This window comes from Lissotriton vulgaris, chromosome 12 (assembly GCF_964263255.1).
Source record: "Lissotriton vulgaris chromosome 12, aLisVul1.2, whole genome shotgun sequence".
In the NCBI taxonomy this organism is placed as follows: Eukaryota; Metazoa; Chordata; class Amphibia; order Caudata; family Salamandridae; genus Lissotriton; species Lissotriton vulgaris.
The window spans coordinates 598,732,503-598,753,427 of NC_141700.1; the positions used below are offsets into that span (position 1 = coordinate 598,732,503).

At 45.0% G+C, this 20,925-nt stretch overlaps 1 protein-coding gene across 1 annotated transcript in view; it reads left to right on the forward strand.

Annotated features, from left to right (window-relative positions):
* LOC147677808 (neural-cadherin-like) overlaps positions 1-20,925 on the forward strand; it is a 684,133-nt gene that overhangs the window by 110,703 nt on the left and 552,505 nt on the right. The window contains exons 2-4 of the mRNA XM_086945589.1: positions 1,463-1,660; positions 3,472-3,697; positions 17,338-17,542. Of these exons, the coding sequence (XP_086801715.1) occupies positions 1,463-1,660; positions 3,472-3,697; positions 17,338-17,542 (629 nt within the window). The remainder of the gene's footprint in view (positions 1-1,462; positions 1,661-3,471; positions 3,698-17,337; positions 17,543-20,925) is intronic.

Below are 20,925 nucleotides of genomic sequence, written 5' to 3' on the forward strand. Positions count from 1 at the left end.
TGCAGTACCGCAAGCTGCTCCTAGAGGTCCCTAGTGAGCAAGCCACAAGAACTGCATGTCCAGGTGCAGTACCGCAAGCTGCTTCTAGAGGTCTGTAGTGAGCAAGGCACCAGCACTGCATGTCTAGGTGCAGTCCTGCAAGCTGCTCCTAGAGGTCCCTAGTGAGCAAGGCACCAGCACTGTTTGTCTAGGTGCAGTACCTCAAGCTGCTCCTAGAGGTCCCTAGTGAGCAACGCACCAGCACTGCATGTCTTGGTGCAGTACCGCAAGCTGCTGCTAGAGGTCCCTAGTGAGCAAGGCACCAGCACTGCTTGCCTGGGTGCAGTACCGCAAGCTGCTCCTAGAGGTCCATAGTGAGCATCATACATTTTTGGTCACATATGGTACTGCACCCTGCAGAAGATATGGTAAATCCACCCTGCCCATAATGCATTGCATGCAAGACAGTACCACAAGTACATTCAAATTGCTATGTCCATATATACAATTAGTAGCTTTGAAATGTGACAAAAGAATGATTACATTAATTCTGGATTAGGTTGTACTCTATGTAGAGCTGATGACGGAAAATTTATAGAAGGTCTAATATAAATGTTAGATGTGCTAGCGAGTAAAGTAACCAGTGCCAACCTAGTTTAGGACCATATGAGTGTCCTGTCTGAAGGCCTTTAAGAAAATAGTGCCTTTAGGCTGTAATTAAAAACTAGGGCGTAACAACACATATAACAGGGGATGTCCTAATGGAAAGTTACAAGAAGAGACAAGGCGGTACTAAGGAGGGGACTACTAAGCCTGAGGACCAATAAAAATCCACCATTTACAAAGAACAGGGACAGGAGCCAATTAAAAAGATGGGCGGAAAGTAGGCGGAGCTTTATGCACATATCCTGAATACAGCAGGTCTCGAAGAGACAGCGCAAGCGCTGCCCAGGTGGGACATAAAAATGTTCTTTCCATATAGGTGTATATAGAAACATCTGAGGTGGGATTTTCCGCGTAATATACTAAAGAGAAATGTGATCATCTTAACTACCTGGTAGAGGAAATGAAGAGCGTAATGGAGGTGTATTGGGTCTATACCTATATACTTTAGTACAAAAATAAAAAAAAATTGCAGCTATCACTGCTACTAACTAAACATATTATATGTCTGCTGTGACACAAGTTAAAACACCTCTGATGGCAGGATGGGATGCAAATGTGGTTCAATATTTGGTTAATATGACAAATCTCAAAGTCTAAAAGTTACCTGAAGCTAAGTTTCATAGATTACTATGTTGAGGTATTTAGGGCACCATTTGTGCATTGGACTAGAAAATGTGTAATTTGTGAGTGTGTTTAGTCATGCTTTTGGCACAATGGTTATTCTGGTTAAAGTATTCAAATATCTTTAAACTTCATTTTAAATTTTGTTAGCTCGGCTGTTCAGTGTTTTTTCTCAAAGTTGCCTTTCTCCTCTCAGGCATGAACTGGTTCTTAATTCGTTTACAACTTACGGTACTGGATGTGAACGACAATGCACCGGAATGGACTTTGGAACCCTTCCCATACTTGGCAGTGGTTTCCCCAGGGGCTGCTGGTGGCTCCAAGGTCTACCAGCTTCTAGCCCAAGATGCTGATGAAGGGGAGCATGGACAAGTAGAATACTTTCTCTTGGAAGGTAAGCTCCTGCTACTATTGCCTTGGAATATGGAGGTTTTCGGGGGAGTGAGTAGGTTGTGTATAGGGTCATATAATGTTGGAGGTAAATGTTTACACACACCCACATATATACACATATATAATGGGGAAGCAGCAATATGGCACTATACTGTACTTGTAGAACTCTGATGACAATAAACCAAGAGGCCAAAGGTCAAGTGTTTTGTAAATGACATCTAATCCTCGAGATGGCATTACTGGAGTATAATATAAATGTTACTTATTTATGGTAAAAAAAAGAAAATGTTTCATTATGGTTCCCATTGTTTACAGGATTGTAAAAGCACCTTTAGCTTAGTTAAAATCTGTTTTGTCTGTAGAAGTGAGAGCTTTATGAAGCTGCTCTCTATGGGCCAGCAGTATAAAGAGTAGGATTAGCAATTTTGAATAGCAATTATCCCGAATCGCTATTTGGAAATCGCTATTCCTTATGTATGAAACTTTTTGGTTCATACTTGCTATTCCTAGTGGGATACAAAGCGACCTACCTCATGAATATTAATGAGGTAGGTTACCGTTTGCGACCCATTAGGAATCCCTACAATCACAGGGATGGTGGCCTGCTGGGGTCAGCAGACCACCATGTCTGTGATTGCCTTTGAATAAAGGTGTTTTTTTGGTTGAAATGCAACCCGTTTTCCTCAACAATAAAAAATAAAACGTTTTGTTTTAGTTTTTTAAGAGCAGGCAGTGGTACATAATTTGTTTTTTCAACATTCACAAAGGGGAAGGGGTCCCTTCCAATATGCGAATGCATTACCACCAACTTTGAGTTGCATTTAGGTCACAAAACCTTGATACATAACACGGACGCCCTAACACGCCCCTTTCAAATAGCGATTTCAAAACCCAAACTGTGATTCTGGAGAATCGCAGTTTGGGTGCTTGTACATCAGGAAAAGTATTTTTGCCATCGCAAATGGCGCTATTTCGCAACTCTGGATTTTTGTGAAAGTTTAAGCTAACAATGTCCCTGATTGCAATTAGACTGTTCAGGCTTTGTCATCCTTTTTTGTTTTTAAGAGAATGGTTATTATCGGAGGACAATGGAAAATCTTAGCCTAGTGTTTTGGGGCTGTCATTACTTAATTGTACTGTCATGCTTAGATACTGGTTAGCAGAAAGGAAGTGGATCAGTCTGAGAGTAGGCTTCCAATTGGATGAAATTCATATTTCACTGGAATGATGTTGTATCTGTGAAGTTACCCCTCTGCTTGAAAAACCTATTTTTAAACCACTACTTAGAACTATTGCATAGATCATAGTGCTGGTCACGAATACTTTTTCATAAACCATTGTCACCACCTTGTTGGGGCACCTCCTGTTCCTCTGCTAAATGACTCATGCACTCAATCTTATCTGTTTTTGCCACCATACCCTAAAGAGGGAGCCAATGGGAAGAAAGTTCAGCCGTACAAAAAATTTCTGTCACATCAATTGCCAGTGGTTATGGTTGTCCTATATGCCTAAGATAGAGATAGGTTTAGTAGAGGCGAGTAAATATATATAAAGAACACATTGGTTGTCCCACCGTGTTCTGACATACATTTACTGTTGTAAATTACCTTTTTCTATGGCTCCACGTTTTCTTGCTTTAGCTCCTGTTTTCTGTCTTCACCTTAAGTGTTGTTCTCAAGTATCTGAACTTTACTTTAGTGTACTTTGTATGTTCCATTTTTCATAGGTTTGGATGCAAATTACTTCATCTCATGGCCGGTCCACATAAATATTATTGACTGTCAGGTTTTCTTTTGGTTGATTTCTCATTAGGTGGGGAAGGCAGATTTGAAGTCGATAGAAACACTGGCTGGATCCGTACGACAGGTCTGTCGTTGGAGAAGAATAAGGAGTACCTGTTAATGGTGCAAGCTTCCGATAAGCTTGGAGAAAAAGGACCACCAGCCTCTGTATCTGTCATCGCTGGACTTCGACCACCTCAGTTCAGAAATGCCACATATACTGTTCACGTACCTGAAAACACACCACAGGGAGAGCCGTAAGTAGTTCTATAGCACCTCAAACTTACCTGGTGGTGAAGTCACTTCATCATCCACAAAAGGCTTACTGGTAACTGTACATATGATTCACGAAGGATAAACATGAAGTGAAGGCAAGAGCGTTTAGTTTACTTGAAAAGGAATTATAACCAGACACAAGTCAATGCATAGGATAAACATCAGAGTTGACTTTTTCTTTATTTTCTATGTCACATGAATGAATACTTGACCTTAGCAGGGAGGAAGAAATGTTCTCAATACTAGGTATTGTAAACCAGGACTTTGTTGCTTGCAGGTATGATGGGACTTAGGTGTGTGGTTGACAGATTGATGGATGCGTTTGGTACTGTCATCTCTGACCTTCCAAGGTGCTTCGAGGAAGGTGCAGAGGCCAGTCTCTGGGCATTTGGAGTCAGAATCTGTTGTGTTTTCTTGAAGCTTAAGTGATCATTAGAGATTGCCTTGGCCCTTGGGCCAATGTAGACTGGCTTCATGAGAAATTGGGAGACCAATGCTTCTGAACAAAGGAGAGAGAGGGAAGAGCAAATCATATATCTGGTGAGCCCGGCTGACAAACCACATACTCATCTTGATTGTATCCCTTGCAGAAATTGAAAGGAACTTGCCTATGTGAGGCAGACGGCTTGGGGTGAGGTAGTAATTTTGGGGAGTCCCGGGCCACTGCTGTGACTTGCATTTTACTGCTGAAGATGCCCACTCAAACAATCGTCTACCCGAACCGCACCACCCCAACTTTTCCTAAGTAAATCCATTTCTTCTTCCCAACCACAAACCCACCTTTACTTAACTTTAAATATCATCCTCCCATGTGGAGAAGTCCTTGCTCTGATCGAAAGATTGCTCTGGTAACTTCTGTGTTGCTGCAGACCTTCCTACTCCGAGATCCCTTATTTGTTGGAAAATTGAAATAACCGTCCCTCCTGTTATGAGACCTCAAGCGCAGAAAGACTGATAGAAGTATGAGAGAGAAAGTGAAACATGGCGGGAGAAGTGTGTGAGAGAAAGTGAAACGTGGCGGGATCTCTGTGCATTTGGGGGTACTGTAGATGGATTAAGGGTTTTGCAGAATGGGATCTGCACAAAACAGAAAGCAAGGTGTCTTCCCATCATGTCTATATTCCTTCCACGACCCAGGAAGGAGCCTGGCATTTCTTTCAATTAACTGGCACCAGACAATGTGGAGATGCTGATGCCCTTTGAGGAGAAAGAAAAAACTACATTAATAATAATAATAATAAGACCTTTATAATGCCACAACTTTACTTTGGACTTTCACCTGTACTGCCAGCTCAGTTCTGACTTTGTTTTCGATGGCATCTTTATTTCACGGCCAGTTTTCTGGTTTACAGTATGTTTCTAGTCTGGACCATATCTTAGTAAATTCCTCCTGATCTGATTTTTTTAAAGACATTTTTGCTTGAATCCCAGCTACCTCGGGTAGATCTGTCCTACTTGCCTCTTCACTGTGCTACAGTTGCCAATGGGGTCCAGTGGGCTACCTCAGAGGCCTGCCTACCTGAGGAGCTGAATCACTGTCAGCAAGAGGTACTGGGTAGCCTTCAAGTACACAATTTCCACTTCACTTGAGCATTCATGGAGATCCCCATTGCCCCTCTGCTTCCATTGACCATTTTATGTTCAAAGAATGATCTGGAGGTACCTCTGTGTTGGTGCCTAGGATCCGTGTGGTGTTTTTCTGGTTAAGTCATTAGCACTGTACTCTTCAGAACATTAGCTTCCTGCTAACTGAGCCCCTCATTCACATTGCTGAATGACTTTCATTGTGGTAACACTGCATCCAAACTTTCGACAACACAAGTGAGGTCATTTCTTGGTGTAGCATTACTATCCTATTCTGAGTTATCCCATGAAGAATGGGGATTTACTGCAGAGATTGGTATTTCTGCATCAGTTATCCCATGCAATTCCCATATTCTGCATTGTTTTCCAGAGACATGTTCCAACCTACAAAAACAGAGTGATGGTTCACCTGGGAGGCTGGTTTAGACCTAAAGGAAATCCATCTTTGAATGATTGGTTTTCTCCAGAAATATGGGGCCAAATTCAAATCATCTAATCGGCCAGTTGACTTCAGACAAACTGCCACTGATCCTAAATATGTATCCGTTTTGGCTTATGAACGCTTATGCAGAAAAAGGCTGGGTCCAGAGACAGACACCTTTGGCTTTCTTACCTAAAGGATTGGGGCACATGCTCAAAGATTGAGTGTTGAATTGCAACTTGGAAGAGAGAAGGAGATGGAATGCTTGGCATGTAGAGAATCTTTCTGGGGTTGGCGCAGAGCCAGACGCCAGCTCCAGAATGCTGCCTGAAGGGGTTTAGTGCACTGGAGGCTGAATATTGATGACTTGCGAGTGCTTTCCAGCTCAACCAAGATTGTGGCTGCACTGCCATGAATAAAGAGAGAGAAGAGAACCTATCTGGGCTGCCTACAAATGGAGTGTGTAGTAAAGGAAGATGCACAAGTAAGCTCCAAGCAGCTTAGCCTGAGTTGACCAACTGACACTGTGAGCACAGAGAGACACCCATGCATTCTATGATGTCATGGTACATTCTATTCAGTGGAGAACAGTAGAGAAGTAATTTACTACAGAGTGCAGCTTGTCAGAGATCTCCCTCTGTTCCCTGCACCACCTTGAACTGTGCTGCCCCTCCCGGAGAGTGTTAGATGGTCCTGATACCCCATTGGCAGGATATGTTCTCAGATTTTCATTTTGCGGGGACTCGCTGGCGTTGCAATCAACCTGAAGTGCCAGCATCACAGTGAGAGCTGAATACTTCCATGCACCTACACCTGTTTGAGACCAAGGCATGCCAGATGCTGACTTCATCTTGAGGCCCATGAGATCCACCTTGGGCGCCTCAGAGAGCAGAGGACCGGTACCCACCACCTACTGGAAGAACTGAACTCTGAGGATGAAGCAGCACTTCGCGTCTGGATGAAGACATGTCCTCAACAAACTGCTGAATGGTGACAGAACAGTGCTCAAACACCACAGACTCCTGGCTAAGAAGAATTGAATTATTCCAAGCATGCAACCAAACATTGAGCCAGACTTTCATGCTGCTGACACTTTCTAATCTCCCTAAGCCCAAACACTGTGTTTTGTGTACTCTTCAGATTGTAAACCTTGCTGAGACACAGTATGATTATGCATAGTCCAATTGCGCAGAAGATAACACAAAGTAATCTTTGGCCCTTATTTAGAACTGATTACATATTGTTTAGCCATATCACTAATCAAAGTATATTTGATAGAAATAAAGCCTTTTTTCCTAAGAAGGTAACCTGCTTAGATGCTGATTCAGTGTGCATGCACATTGAAGAAAACAATCTGGACCACAGATTGTCTTCAGGATTAGTCCTTGACTGTGCAACCTCCCTTACCCCGGAGAATCGAAGCACGATCTGCATTATTTCTTTCTGTATATCATGTCTTATATCATTTGTAAAAAAGAGTAACAGTACTTATTGCGAGATGCATGCTCTAGTTGAACTAAGGGCTCTATCCCCACACCACCCTCTGAGACCAATCCTTGAGTGATCTACCTCACTAGTCCCTCAAAGTCAAAGTCCAAAGAAGGGGTGCTAATCAATTAGTACCTGGTCCCTCTGCTCTAGGCAAGAAGAAAAGTGACAAAAAAATTCCGAGAATTGCACGTGCTGATGGTAATGGCCTGGTAATTCCAGACCTCCCATATTATTACCAATTCCAGACCAAAAACTCATGTTCGCCAATAACTGGGGTAGAGATAATAGATAAAATCAGTAACAACAGTCACAGTATTTCCACCCTTAATTACCTGTCATCTTAAAAAGAAGGGTCGCAGACGGCCCACGCTGAAAATTAGAAAAAAATTACTGCCACAAAAAAACACAAATACTGACAAAACCAGTAGGTCTCAGCTCCAAAAGTCTCAGCTGTTAACGTTGCCAATGCTTTTTACTAGTAGCATGCAGGCGCATGCATCAAGACACATGTGCACGATTGGCAGCCACTCTTGCAATGATGGGCTTTCTATATAAGAAAACCTATTTCATGATGGCCACCGATGCACTGTGATGCATATTCACGCGTGCCATGATAAATGCTTCTTGAGACCTGCCTGCATCTTGATGCATGGCGGACATTTTGAATGTACCATTCTAACATGGCAGACAGGTGTGTGAGAAAAGTATGTTAAAACTGCTTCAAAACAAGAAAAGGGAAGTGTGTGTAAGGAGCAAAAAAGGAAGTCATCAGCCCAGCAGCTGCCTGACCCACATAAAATTTAATAAATAAAATACAAAAATCATAACATAGGGGCAGGACGGGAGCATCAGAGAAGGGAAACAATGGAAACAAAGCGTACAGGAAAGCATTGGGTAAAGGGAAAAACAGGGGGAAAGAGAAAGGAAAGACATGAACGCCAGCGAGAACTGATTACAAAAAAAGAAAAGAGTTCCCCCGAGTATGCAGTGGAAGGATTTTATGTACCCAATTAGAGCACTGGGAGACCAAACTGCTCCTCTGTGAGAGAAGCACAAGAATAGGGAGGAACGCCATTAAATAAAGAGCAGCTCCACTCCAGAGTAGGCAACAAAAAACGTTCAATCATGAGCAAGGGGCTGCTTGCTCCAAAGCTCATTCTAAGATATCTACTGAAGACAATGTCTGCCAACAAGCTGACTGGGTCCAAAACCTAAGAAACAATTCTTCAGAATGGCTGTGTTTTTTTAGACCGCTTATACTATGCAACATACGTTTGCTGTCCTAACTTCAGTTCCTCATTATTTTTTGTCTTCCCAAATTGCACATCACAAATTTGAATTCCAGCAGAATTCCAGACTTTTCCACCCAGATAAGTAATGCCAACATATGTTTCAGAGTTATAGAGCTGCTTTACAGCGGCAGCTAGTTATACTGTGAATCCAACACTAGTTGTTGAACTGAAATCAGGAGAGCAGTTTTGGAGGGCAGAATACTGCAGTTCTGAAATCGTTTGTAGCTTTCTACAAACCAACCTTTATGAAAGACAGGGCACAGAAACGGATAGTCTGTTGCTAAGTGTTGGTGGAGTGCCTGTAACCTACCAGGTTTAACATTTATTACTAAATGAACTAAAAATATCTGTCTATCACTACTATTCCATGGATTAGGTGTGATTGCAAGTTAATTCAGTTTGAGGAGAATAATTGTCTTTTCACGTGTTTGTGGGCAATAGCGTACCAAACGAGCATTGACAAAGACAGTAAGTCTGGGTTTACTGTGCCTACAAGTGCAAACTAAACACATTTAAGGCAGGCATGAAAGGAAAGCCCCACTGGATTGAGGGCGCCCTTGCCTTAGGCAGAGTCCTATCTTTGTTTCTATTTGAGGTCAGATGTCAATGGAGAGATTATTATAGTGATCCTTAAATTCTTATGGCTAGAAAAATAGGAAGGGCTATAATGAAGTCTTTTCAAGCCGGCCTTATTTTGACATACAAACAAAAAGAGGAGGGTATTGAAGACACCTTTAGTGTCCATGCAGAAAAATTTAAATAACTATACAGTGCCCAATTTGTAAAATATTAAGTGCCAGGGCTCTGACCAGGAGGCCACTGAAGCTTGCACCACTCATCGCCCAAACAACTACTAACCATGTCTCTCCCGTGTAAATACGACAGTGAAGATAATTCCAGGTCCCCAAAGCAGAAGGAATAGCTGGGGATGCAGGTATTAGCAATTTTAATGATTATTATATTCCTAAACAACCGTTGTTCTGTTCATCTCAAAATTAGATGAGCAGCGCCACCATATGGTAGACTGTTCTAAGTATGGTGTTGACAATTAGGTGACGGTGCTGAGCACCGATAACCAAGTGCCGGTGCTGAGCACCGGAAAGCACTGGCTCAAATTAAGCACAGTGCCACTTGCCTTTCTCTCCCGGAAGCCTCTGGCAGGGAAAGGTGGGTGGGTTGAAAAAAAGCACCAGCACCTAGAGGAGGGAGGGTTGGAGTGAGGTGGTATGATGAGCTGTCCAGTACAAGGAATGAGGTGTGCGTGTGGGAAGGAGGGTGGGGTGTGAGAAAGGTACAAAAGGGTAGCTGGGAGGGGAAACGAGGAGTGCACAGTGGAAAGAGGGCGATATGAGAGGTTGGAGGGCAGGAGGAACGAAGAACACACAGAAGAAAGAGGGAGGCATGACGATGATCAGAGAGGGCGAACAGAAGAGAAGCAGAGTGATGATTGTGGGAGGGATCCAACAGGAATGAAGAGAAAGGGCTATAGTAGTATTTATTCCTTAATGTAATTCAATGCAAGCACTCCAAGTTTGGGTGACCCAGACGAGCAATAGCACCAGGGGAGAGATCAACGCGCCACTGTGTTGAGTCAATACGTGGTTGGCAAAGTCTCAAGTCAATGTCTGAAAGAGGCTGGTCGATGAAAGTGGTTGAAAGATGCGGACCCATGGCCCATTCCTTGTAGATATGAAGCAGTAGGTCTGTCTGTCAGCTGTGCTGTCAAAACCTAACCTATGTGACTAATGCTTATGGAGGGGCAGGGGGAGATTTGTTTAGGCCTCTGAGCAAAGTTTCTATTCACATAGGGAAATTTTGGCAGAGGATTTCAAATATAGGGGACTTTAAAACATCAAGACGGGAGCATCTGATACCCTGACATCACTGGCCACTCACTCTCTGGCTGTTTTACAAGGGAATATACTCTAAAACTGGAGGCATTTAATTGAATCTCGAAGGTAAATATTAGAGATGAGTTAAATTAAAATTTTGCGTCTGAAGTTGACAAACGTGATTACTTTTCAGTTTCGGAAAACAAATGCTCGTGACTGCAAATCACCAAAAATACATGTTTTTTCAAAATGTTAAAAAAAACTTTTTAAAAATAACGTCAATTATTAAGATTATAAAGACTGAAAAGTTTAAATAAAATTTCCTGAAGGTATGGGAAAAACCCTTTGCCACTTCGCCCACCCCACATGCGGCGTTGACCTTACGTTGGTGTCCTTGAAAATGCAGTAGTATGAACGATGATTTCTTAAACAAATCCTTTGCATAATATAGTGTGTAACCAAAAACTGTATTGTTTTAAGGTTCGTCTCCGATTCCAAGCTGATTGGGTATTGCTTGTTATCTCCTCTGCTAAAAGGCAGAAACTAACCTGAATAAGAGCTTCCATGTATATTTAGATGTATGTATATACGTACGTATGTATGTATATATGTGGTATTTCTCTAGGGCAAATCTAACTAAAGACAGAGGAGCGCTTAGAAGGGTCAGAGAATAGTATAAAGTCAATGGATGATAGTAGAGAGTTGGTTAGTTTGATGGTGTAGTGTTTTTTTTAAAAAGCGCATCAGCAGCTCTTTCCTAAACTGAAGCAGCATTGAGGCAGTCCTGATAGAATCAGTGATGTAGTCTCAGATGCAGCATGCCAAGATGGAAAAGGCCTGCTCTCTTGTTTTTTTCTTTTTTTACACTTCTCATTGTGCAGTCTAAGGGGTTTTTATACAAAAGGACCTTCATCGCTGATGCACCTAAAACCAACAAGAGCTGCCACTGAACCCTTTTCAGTGACCTAAGACATATACAACCCAGATTTGGAAATACTGAAGCTAAAACATCTTTTCACAAAGACAACCCTAGTGCTTCCTACTCTGCTTGGCATCCGCTGGAACTAGGATGCCTGCAGGAGCTGTTGAAGTACATGAATGACTGATCACCCTTTCCCGCCGGTCCTCTCATCCTCCAGGGAGCCCAGCTTTACCCTCAAAATTTGTATTCCTTTTATTAAAAACACCTATAATCGGTCCCGAAGCTACCAAATAGAAGAAGGTGCACGCAACACAGCACTGCATATATCTGACCACAGGACACTTCTGTCCAGAACCAGCTGCTCAGGTGCCCACAAGAGTACGCTATGAGGGTAGCACTGTAAAGCAGACTGCAGTGGGCCTGGCATGAGAGAGAAGTACAATGGACAAGAGATAGATGGCAATACACTGTGGAGGATTATGATCTCTAAACTACTTTCAATTCAATTGTTAGTTTTAGGCATTAAAGGATAGCAATTTAGTAGTTTTGCACTGTTTTGTATTGGGGTCCTTATTTACTACTGCATATCCCATGGCAGAGTACCAAAGTGCATCTTCGGAAAGGTAGACCGCTACGGTGTAGGGAGTGCTTGGTTGGTGAGGTTCTGCTTTTCCTGTGGTCCTATTTGGGAGTTGCATGTACTTGTGGCCAGAGAGGAGCTCTTTTCTTGGCACACATCTCTTAGAAGCGATATAGAGGAGGACGTGCTAACGATAGAGGCGCTCGCTATGGTTGTACTCAGTTAGCCTCTAAGATTAGCTCTGTATGTCCCTTATCACGAGGATGGCTTTCCTCTATTTTCAATCCAGTCTGAGTACAGATTACAAAAGGGGGTGGCGATGGACGGAGCATCTGAACCAATCAAACACTCACACCCAGTCAACAGATCTGGGTTTAATCCATCACCGTTCTTTAGCCCACTCTGCCACCCCAGTTCAGACATGGCCATATGCAAATCACTCTGACCCTGTGCCTCATGGGAACAGTCCAGCCCGAACTGCCAAGCCATGCCTTCCCTGGACCGGAAACAAGCTTCCGAGGACCGGTTTCTGGCATTCCAGCCGTCTTCAGCCCGGCTTGCTTGAATCCAGTGGCAAAGTGAGCAAGGGACTCACGTCTGAGCATACCCTACCAACTTATGGCAAACAAAGCGGTACAAAAGGGGGTGGCGATGGACGGAGCATCAGATAGGTAAATACACTGATGTCTTATGGTTCAGGGGGAAATGACTGACAGAGAAAAACAAGCATTTGCAATGCATTAGATCGTGCATTTGCGAGAGTTTGAGCTATTGGAATTGTAAATTATATTGCCTTTTATCTATGTGTTGGTTTTTAAAACAGATAAATAAAAGGCATTGTCATTTACAATACCAATAGCTTAAACTCTTTCAAATGCGAAACCTATTGCTTATCCAATAGGTCTCGCCTTTGGGACCTTATAAGTGTTTAGCCATGCAACAGTTGATGTTGTTGCACCAAGGATATTGTGCTGCGTAACTAAATACTTATAAGGTCCCAAAAGCGAGACCTATTGGCTATGCCAATGCTTGTTGTTTATGGGGCTAAGGCTCCACCATAGTGGTCACATTGAAATACACTATGGCGGATGCTTGGTTTTGAGGGTCACAAAAAAAACATATAGAAAGGATGATAACATATTTTATTTACAATATAAATAATTGATGGTAAAGCCATACTCGCGTTAGAAATTATGGTGAGTTACAGGATGATTTACTTCTGTGAAAAATGCTGATCTACATTGGAATTTGATAACAAGGGATTTTTTCCCATTATTTAGTCTTGAAAATAATGGTAAGAGCTCTAGAAGACAGAATGAGGGCATGTATGTCCTATAAATCAAAATATATCTTCCTCTATCCTGTGATAAAATAAGTCTGGCATTTTTTTTTTAATCTGTTTTTATTGTTTTATAGAGTCACACATAGTCCTTATACAGCAACAAAAAACATTATACCATACATCATATCATCAATGTCTGTGCCCCCGTAGGCTCATAGAATGAGCTATTTCTCCTTCCAAGGCCGATACAGTATAAGTTACGTCTCGATACTCGTCACATCGTACTTATAGCTATCCCAACAGGGGCACATTATCGACACTGTTAACGCCTACCTTTTAGCAATGTAAGTAAATCAATGAACAATAGACCAACCCAATCAAACTCCCCACCCCCTCAGGGGCGGCCTTAGGCATGTGCAAGCTGTGCAACTGCACAGGGCCACCAAACCCCAGTGGCCACTACGCCAATATATATCCTTAATATAATTATCCTCTGAGTATGGATACACATTTGCGTGGCGTCCCCTGGCAGGGATTTGGCGGCCTCCTGCTCTGTTCCACTTCCAAACACCCTGGCCCCCCCTCTTCACTGGCCTCCGCACTCCGCCCCGGCCGGACACCCTACCTACGCTCCCTGCCCAGGGCCGCCATGAACCTAGAGCCGCCCCTGACCCCCCTCCCTCTGCCTCCGGTGCACCCAGTCTTCCAATCTCAGTCTCCAATATGCATATCAAGTACCCCAGATCTCGTTTCAGTATATCTTGGGGACCATACCTGCCCTTCGCCTTGTATTTCCCGTTATCCCATTCACCCATCACCGGACCAGGGCCCCACCCCCTTCCCTACTCCAGGTTCAATCAAGGATAAAATTAGTCTGGCATGCGGAGTAAAACACACACTCCCAACAGAATCAGCCGCTGGTCACTTGACTGTCCAGTGTTCTTTTACAGTTTCATCACAGTCGCTAGCTTTCTGTGATCTTGGTAATGGTGAACGCATTTGACTACCATGCTGCTTGAATTGGAGCTGTAGAATTGAAATGATTTCCATGGAGGAGACTATAGTAATGAGGACACATTTTATATACGTTTTCAAGTACCCTCCCCACTCGTCAGAAAAAAATCGTTGAGCATGCTGTGAGTGAAAGTTACTTTTAGCAGCAGCAGTCAGTTAGTTGGTCCTCAGTGTGCTACACTAGCTGCACAATGAAGTGCCAATGAACCAGTAGAGCGCTATCATTCTCTATTTATGGCAGAAGTGAGGCGATCATGAATGGCACTTTGCTGTTAATAGGAGCTGTTGTATTTATAGCCTTTGCTGTGGAACAGGCTGGAATGAATTATTGAAAAAGATCCCTAGTTTAATCCACTTCCCCTTACCCTCTCAGATCATCCATCCTCTTTGTTGAATATTGCCTCCTTAATTTTAAAATAGTAACCTTTTGGTAGACATAAATGTTTTTCTTTAATTGTCCATTTAAATGTATTGGAGTAGACCTTTTTTTTTTTTAGAGGTGCAGTAACATATTTGCAGACTAGACTAATCTCATATTTAAAATGTTTAGATTTGTGACCACAGACAACATGACTGCCCTCAAGCACGCCACCCGCAAACACCACCAGCTGATCCGCACCACCAAGAAGACAGCATTCAAAGAACGACTGAACAACAACGCCCACACAGCAAGGAACTCTTCAGTATCGTCAAAGATCTCTCCAACCCCAGCGCCGGAAACAACAACATCACTCCCTCGCAAGACCTCTGCGACTCACTCGCCGCGTTCTTCCACAGCAAGATCGCCGACATACACAACAGCTTCGGCGCACAGACCACGCACCCAACCTCCGAACCAACGCCCCCCACCACCACCCTCTGCGCCTGGACCCCGGTCAGCACCGAAGACACCACCCGCACGATGAACACCATCCACTCCGGATCACCAACCGACCCCTGCCCCCACCACGTCTTCAACAAGGCCGATTCCATCATCGCACCCCAACTCCGGGACATCATCAACACCTCCTTCAACACCGCCACCTTCCCGGAGAGCTGGAAGCACGCCGAGCTCAGCGCCCTCCTGAAGAAACCAACAGCGGACCCCACCGACCTCAAAAACTTCCGCCCCATCTCGCTCCTCCCTTTTCCCGCCAAAGTCATCGAGAAGACCATCAACAGACAGCTTGCCGCCTTCCTCGAGACGAACGGATCCCTCAACCACTCGCAGTCCGGTTTCCGAGCCAACCACAGCACCGAGACCGCCCTCATCGCAGCCACTGACGACATCAGATCCCTGCTCGACAACGGGGAAACAGCGGTCCTCATCCTCCTGGACCTCTCCGCAGAGTTCGACACTGTCTGTCACCGCACCCTAGTGCAGCGCCTCAGCAACATCGGAATCCAAGACAAGGCACTGGAGTGGATCATCTCGTTCCTCACCGGAAGAACCCAGAGAGTCCACCTCCCCCCATTCAGATCCAAGGCCACCGAAGTCATCTGCGGCGTACCACAAGGATCATCACTCAGCCCCACCCTCTTCAACTTCTACATGAGCCCCCTCGCAGCCATCGCACGCCAACACAACCTCAACATCATCTCCTACGCCGACGACACCCAGCTGATCCTCTCCCTCACCAACGACCCCGCCACCGCCAGAACCAGCCTACACGAAGGGATGAAAGACGTCGCCGAGTGGATGAAGAACAGCCGCCTGAAACTGAACTCAGACAAGACGGAAGTCCTCATCCTAGGTTCATCGCCCTCCGCCTGGGACGACTCCTGGTGGCCCCCTGCCCTGGGCACCACTCCCAAGCCAACGGACCACGCACGTAACCTGGGCTTCATCCTGGACTCCTCCCTCTCGATGACCAGACAAGTCAACGCCGTCTCATCATTGTGCTTCAACACCCTGCGCATGCTCCGAAAGATCTACCGGTGGATCCCCACCGAAACCAGGAAGACGGTCACCCAGGCACTCGTCACCAGCCGACTGGACTACGGAAACACCCTCTACGCCGGAACCACAGCCAAACTTCAGAAAATACTCCAGCGCATCCAGAACGCCTCCGCACGACTCGTCCTGGACATCCCCCGACACAGCCACATCTCCGGCCACCTGAGAGACCTGCACTGGCTCCCCGTCAGCAAGAGTATCATGTTCAGACTACTCACTCACGCACACAAGGCTCTCCACGACCTGGGCCCCAAATACCTCAACAACCGACTGACCTTCTACACTCCCACCCGCCAGCTACGATCAACCAGCCTCGCCCTCGCCGCCGTTCCACGCATCCGCAGAGCCACCACCGGAGAAAGATCCTTCTCCTACCTGGCAGCCAAGACATGGAACTCCCTCCCCATCCACCTCCGGCTAACCCAGGACCATCTCTACTTCAGGAAGCAACTCAAGACCTGGCTTTTCGAGCAGTAACGTACCCCTCTGCCCCAGCGCCTTGAGACCCCTCCCGGTGAGTAGAGCGCTATACAAATGTTATGATTGATTGATTGATTGATTGCTCGGATGGGCAGAAGCGCCATTCAAAAATATCTTCTGTTAGTACATTTAATAATAAAAAAATAAAAATATAAAAAACAATTCACTTAATCATTCATGCACTGACTTCAAAATTAATTTTTATTGTGAGTTAAATATAAATAAATAATTAAATTGTTTCAAAATATATGGTCTTAGTCTAAAGGACTACATTTGCATGTAATTAATTAAAACATATGTTTGAATAAGTAGCGTTTTAATTCGGCCAGAGCGTCCGACTTCAGAGTTGGGGAACCAGGTTCGAGTCCTGGTCTCGGCTCAATATCCTGTGATTCTGGGCAAATCACTTAATCTCCCCATGCCTACCGTAGATGAATGTGTCCTTAACTGGTGCTCATGAAAAGCGCTGGTGTTGATAATTAAGTACACCACTGGCTCAAATTAAGCAATGGCTAGTATACAATCAACATTTTGGTAGTGCACTGCTGTCTGGTTTTAAATAAGTAATCTGTGGGAAATTCAAGATTCACGATACAAATACAACCAATTGAAAATAATCCCAAAATCTAATGGAAAGGAAACCCAGAATACGAAAGTGTTGGAATGTCATTAAAATGTTGGAAATGTGGTATAAAAGTGCTGATGACGTAACATTGGTGTATGCTAAATGTGTCTCTGACGATATCATGTTTTTGTTTGTTCTTTCACCCTGCCTGCCTCTACCTAGGATCATCACTGTATCTGCTTCCTCCTTCCAGAAGCAGCCCTTTAGCTACAGTTTGCTGTTGAACCCCAGCAGCATATTTAAAATCAACCAGGTAACTGGGGAGATCAGTTTAACGCGAAGTGTTGATTATGAGAGCAACCAGCATCAGTATCTGTTGCTCGTGAAAGTGACGGAGAACCTGGAGCAGCTCACGAGCACAGCAGAAGTATGTATTGTTGTAAACCTTTTGTAAGATTTTTTGTGAACAAGGCATTTAATAGCCACTGATGTATCCAGAAAGGATAACGGCTTGTATTGTGTTTTCTTGTAAGGAACAAGAAATACTGTGATGTCATGTTACTAGTAAAAGTATTTTTATCTTTGCCTCAAAATGCAAATTACTCAACACAATTTATATATGACCAAATACTAGTGCAGCAAAGTAGTTCTGCTGATGAGAAGAGACAAGCATTGGAAATGCAATAGGTCTCGCATCATTAGAGTTAGTGCTTTTTGAATTGTTTATGGGTTTTTTTGTAAATGTTTAGCATTTTTGTTTCCTGTAGCCAATGCTGAAGAATTACAAATAAAAAAAGCCATAAACATTTCTAAAAGCTCTAACTGAAATGGTCTGAGACCTATTGCACTGTGTGAGGGTGAGGGGTTGAGGGTGAGTGAGGGTGAGGGTGAGGGTGGGTGAGGGTGAGTGAGGAGTTGAGGGTGAGTGAGGGTGAGTGAGGGTGAGGGGTTGAGGGTGAGTGAGGGTGAGTGAGGGTGAGGGTGAGTGAGGGTGAGGGTGAGGGGTTGAGGTTGAGGGTGAGGTGTTGAGGGTGAGTGAGGGTGAGGGTGAGTGAGGGGTTGAGGGTGAGTGAGGGTGAGGGTGAGTTAGGGTGAGGGGTTGAGGGTGAGTGAGGGTGAGGGGTTGAGGGTGAGTGAGGATGAGTGAGAGTGAGGGTGAGTGAGGGGTTGAGGGTGAGGGGTTGAGGGTGAGTGAGGGTGAGGGTGAGTGAGGGGTTGAGGTTGAGTGAGGGTGAGGGTGAGTGAGGGTTGAGGGTGAGGGGTTGAGGGTGAGTGAGGGTGAGGGTGAGTGAGGTGTTGAGGTTGAGTGAGGGTGAGGGTGAGTTAGGGTGAGGGGTTGAGGGTGAGTGAGGGTGAGGGTGAGGGGTTGAGGGTGAGTGAGAGTGAGGGTGAGTGAGGGGGTGAGGGTGAGGGGTTGAGGGTGAGTGAGGGTGAGGGTGAGTGAGGGTGAGTGAGGGTGAGGGGTTGAGGGTGAGTGAGGGTGAGTGAGGGTGAGTGAGGGTGAGGGTGAGTGAGGGTGAGGGGTTGAGGGTGGTGAGGGTGAGGGTGAGTGAGGGTGAGGTGTTGAGGGTGAGTGAGGGGTTGAGGGTGAGTGAGGGTGAGGGGTTGAGGGTGAGTGAGGGTGAGGGGTTGAGGGTGAGTGAGGGTGAGGAGTTGAGGGTGAGTGAGGGTGAGGGGTTGAGGGTGAGTGAGGGTGAGTTAGGGTGAGGGGTTGAGGGTGAGTGAGGGTGAGTGAGGGTGAGGGGTTGAGGGTGAGTGAGAGTGAGGGTGAGTGAGGGGTTGAGGGTGAGGGGTTGAGGGTGAGTGAGGGTGAGGGGTTGAGGGTGAGTGAATTTGTGTTGCACAGTGACATGCACAAATGAAAACCGAAGAGTCAGCTGGAGTTTCTTTAATAAATCAAGGATGACTACAATAAACCAGAATTAACAAAAGCAACAGATCTGCCTTTTGTAAAGAGGCTGCATGGAAATACCTTCACTTATGCACACAAAGAGGCCGACATGCGCAAAGTCAACCCACATACAGGTGTCCATGCACACAGACAACACAAGGGGCGCACACACCTGCATAAATGCCATGTGGCCCCTCGTCATGTGACATCTTCAGTCAGTCCTTATTTGTTGGACGACCGCATTACTTGTGCTGTGATTTAAAAAATTGTACTTGTGAACTTAAAGCAAAAACCTTAAAAGAAAGAAGGCACCTTGTATGGTATAAATACAAGTGGTAGAAGGCATCACAGATGATACAAACGACTTCGGAGCGGAGACATGAGGAACTGCCCACATGACCGGGAGGAAATGGAGCAAAAACAAACGGCTTATCTAGCGAAAAACAGTTCGTGTTTTCTACTTTGCAATCCCCATGCAGTAAATAGAAGTCGTTCCATCTTTGAAACTGCAGTAAATTGCCGAAATGCGACAGCTTAGATTGATAACACCAATTGCAATACACATGTCTTTATAGTTAAATAAAAAAAGCAGAGCCCTACCAAGAAAACATTTAACTATAGTAAAAGACAAGACGGAGGGAAGAGAGAGAAGGGGAGGGGGGAGGAGAAATGCGACACGGCGGGCAGGGGAGGGGGCGGAGCGGGGGCCTGGAGTGCGGCTGAGGGAACTGATGTGCACACTGTCCACGCACACCTGAAAAATAACATTGACACTGTAGGGACAAGATCACTCACACAACCCCTGGTAACAATGAAAGCACCCTCATGCCAAATTACCCTCTGAAGCCCTGGAGCGGCCCAACCAAAAAGTGAACGATGACGTGTAACTATTCCTGAAATTAGCTAAGAAATGAACAGATTACTGCTCAGGCGCACTGTTCAGCACTGTGTTCCTCTCATTATGTTTACGCCACCATTTCACAGAACCGTAATTCTGGGGACGAAACTTTGTTTTACTCCAATGTAACTGGCGTAATTTCAGGAATTTTATGTTACACTTGTTACATACAATTCCCAAATTATGCAATTTCCCGCCATTTTCAGTAAAAATGTACCAAGCGCTGTGGGTAGCCTCACGGAAACGCTGCCCTGAACTGACTTGGGGCTCATGTATGAAATCAGAACAATGTTTGCCGACTTGCTCAGTGCGATGGCCGAGCTCTGGAAACATGGGCTAAATATAAATATTCCAGCTTAGGGAGTGCAGCGCCTTCCGTGTCTCCGTGTAAAGAACGAGGAGCTTTGAGTGCAGTTCCCAAGTTCTCGAAGTACGGACTGGCCTGTAAATGGCTCCGCTTAAGAGCGCACTGTTTGCATTGAACATGGCGCTCTGAGTGCGCCGCTGTGGGAAGATGGGCAAGTCTGCAGGGAACCGGGTCAACTGCTGTGTATGGTTTACAAATCAGAGTTCGTGATGAGAGGATTGTCCTCAAAGGCTCACAGCCTTGTAGGATAGTCAAAACACAGCTTTTAAACAAACGCTGAGAGCTGTGATTTTCAGCAAATTGCGAGGCAGGGACACCGGTCTCTGCCAGCAACTCTTCAGCCTTATAGCGAGGGCATGAGAGACTACCTGCACAGCCCTCTGTTCCTGTCCACGTGGCTCCGCTGTGTTGCTGGAGCCCGTGATTGATTGAAATGGAGGGGGGAGAGAGAGCGGTGGGGTGGAGGAGCAGGGTAAATACATACAAAAATTAAAGCAGAACCAGCGCGACGCACATGAAAGAGAAAACCTCAGACAATAAAAAAAACACTTACAATAATAAACTGCCCCGAAGCCATAATGACCATTGAAGATGTCAGAGCGATCTACATCGACGCGACATGGCAGGCAGGGGAGGGGGCGGAGCGGGGGTGTG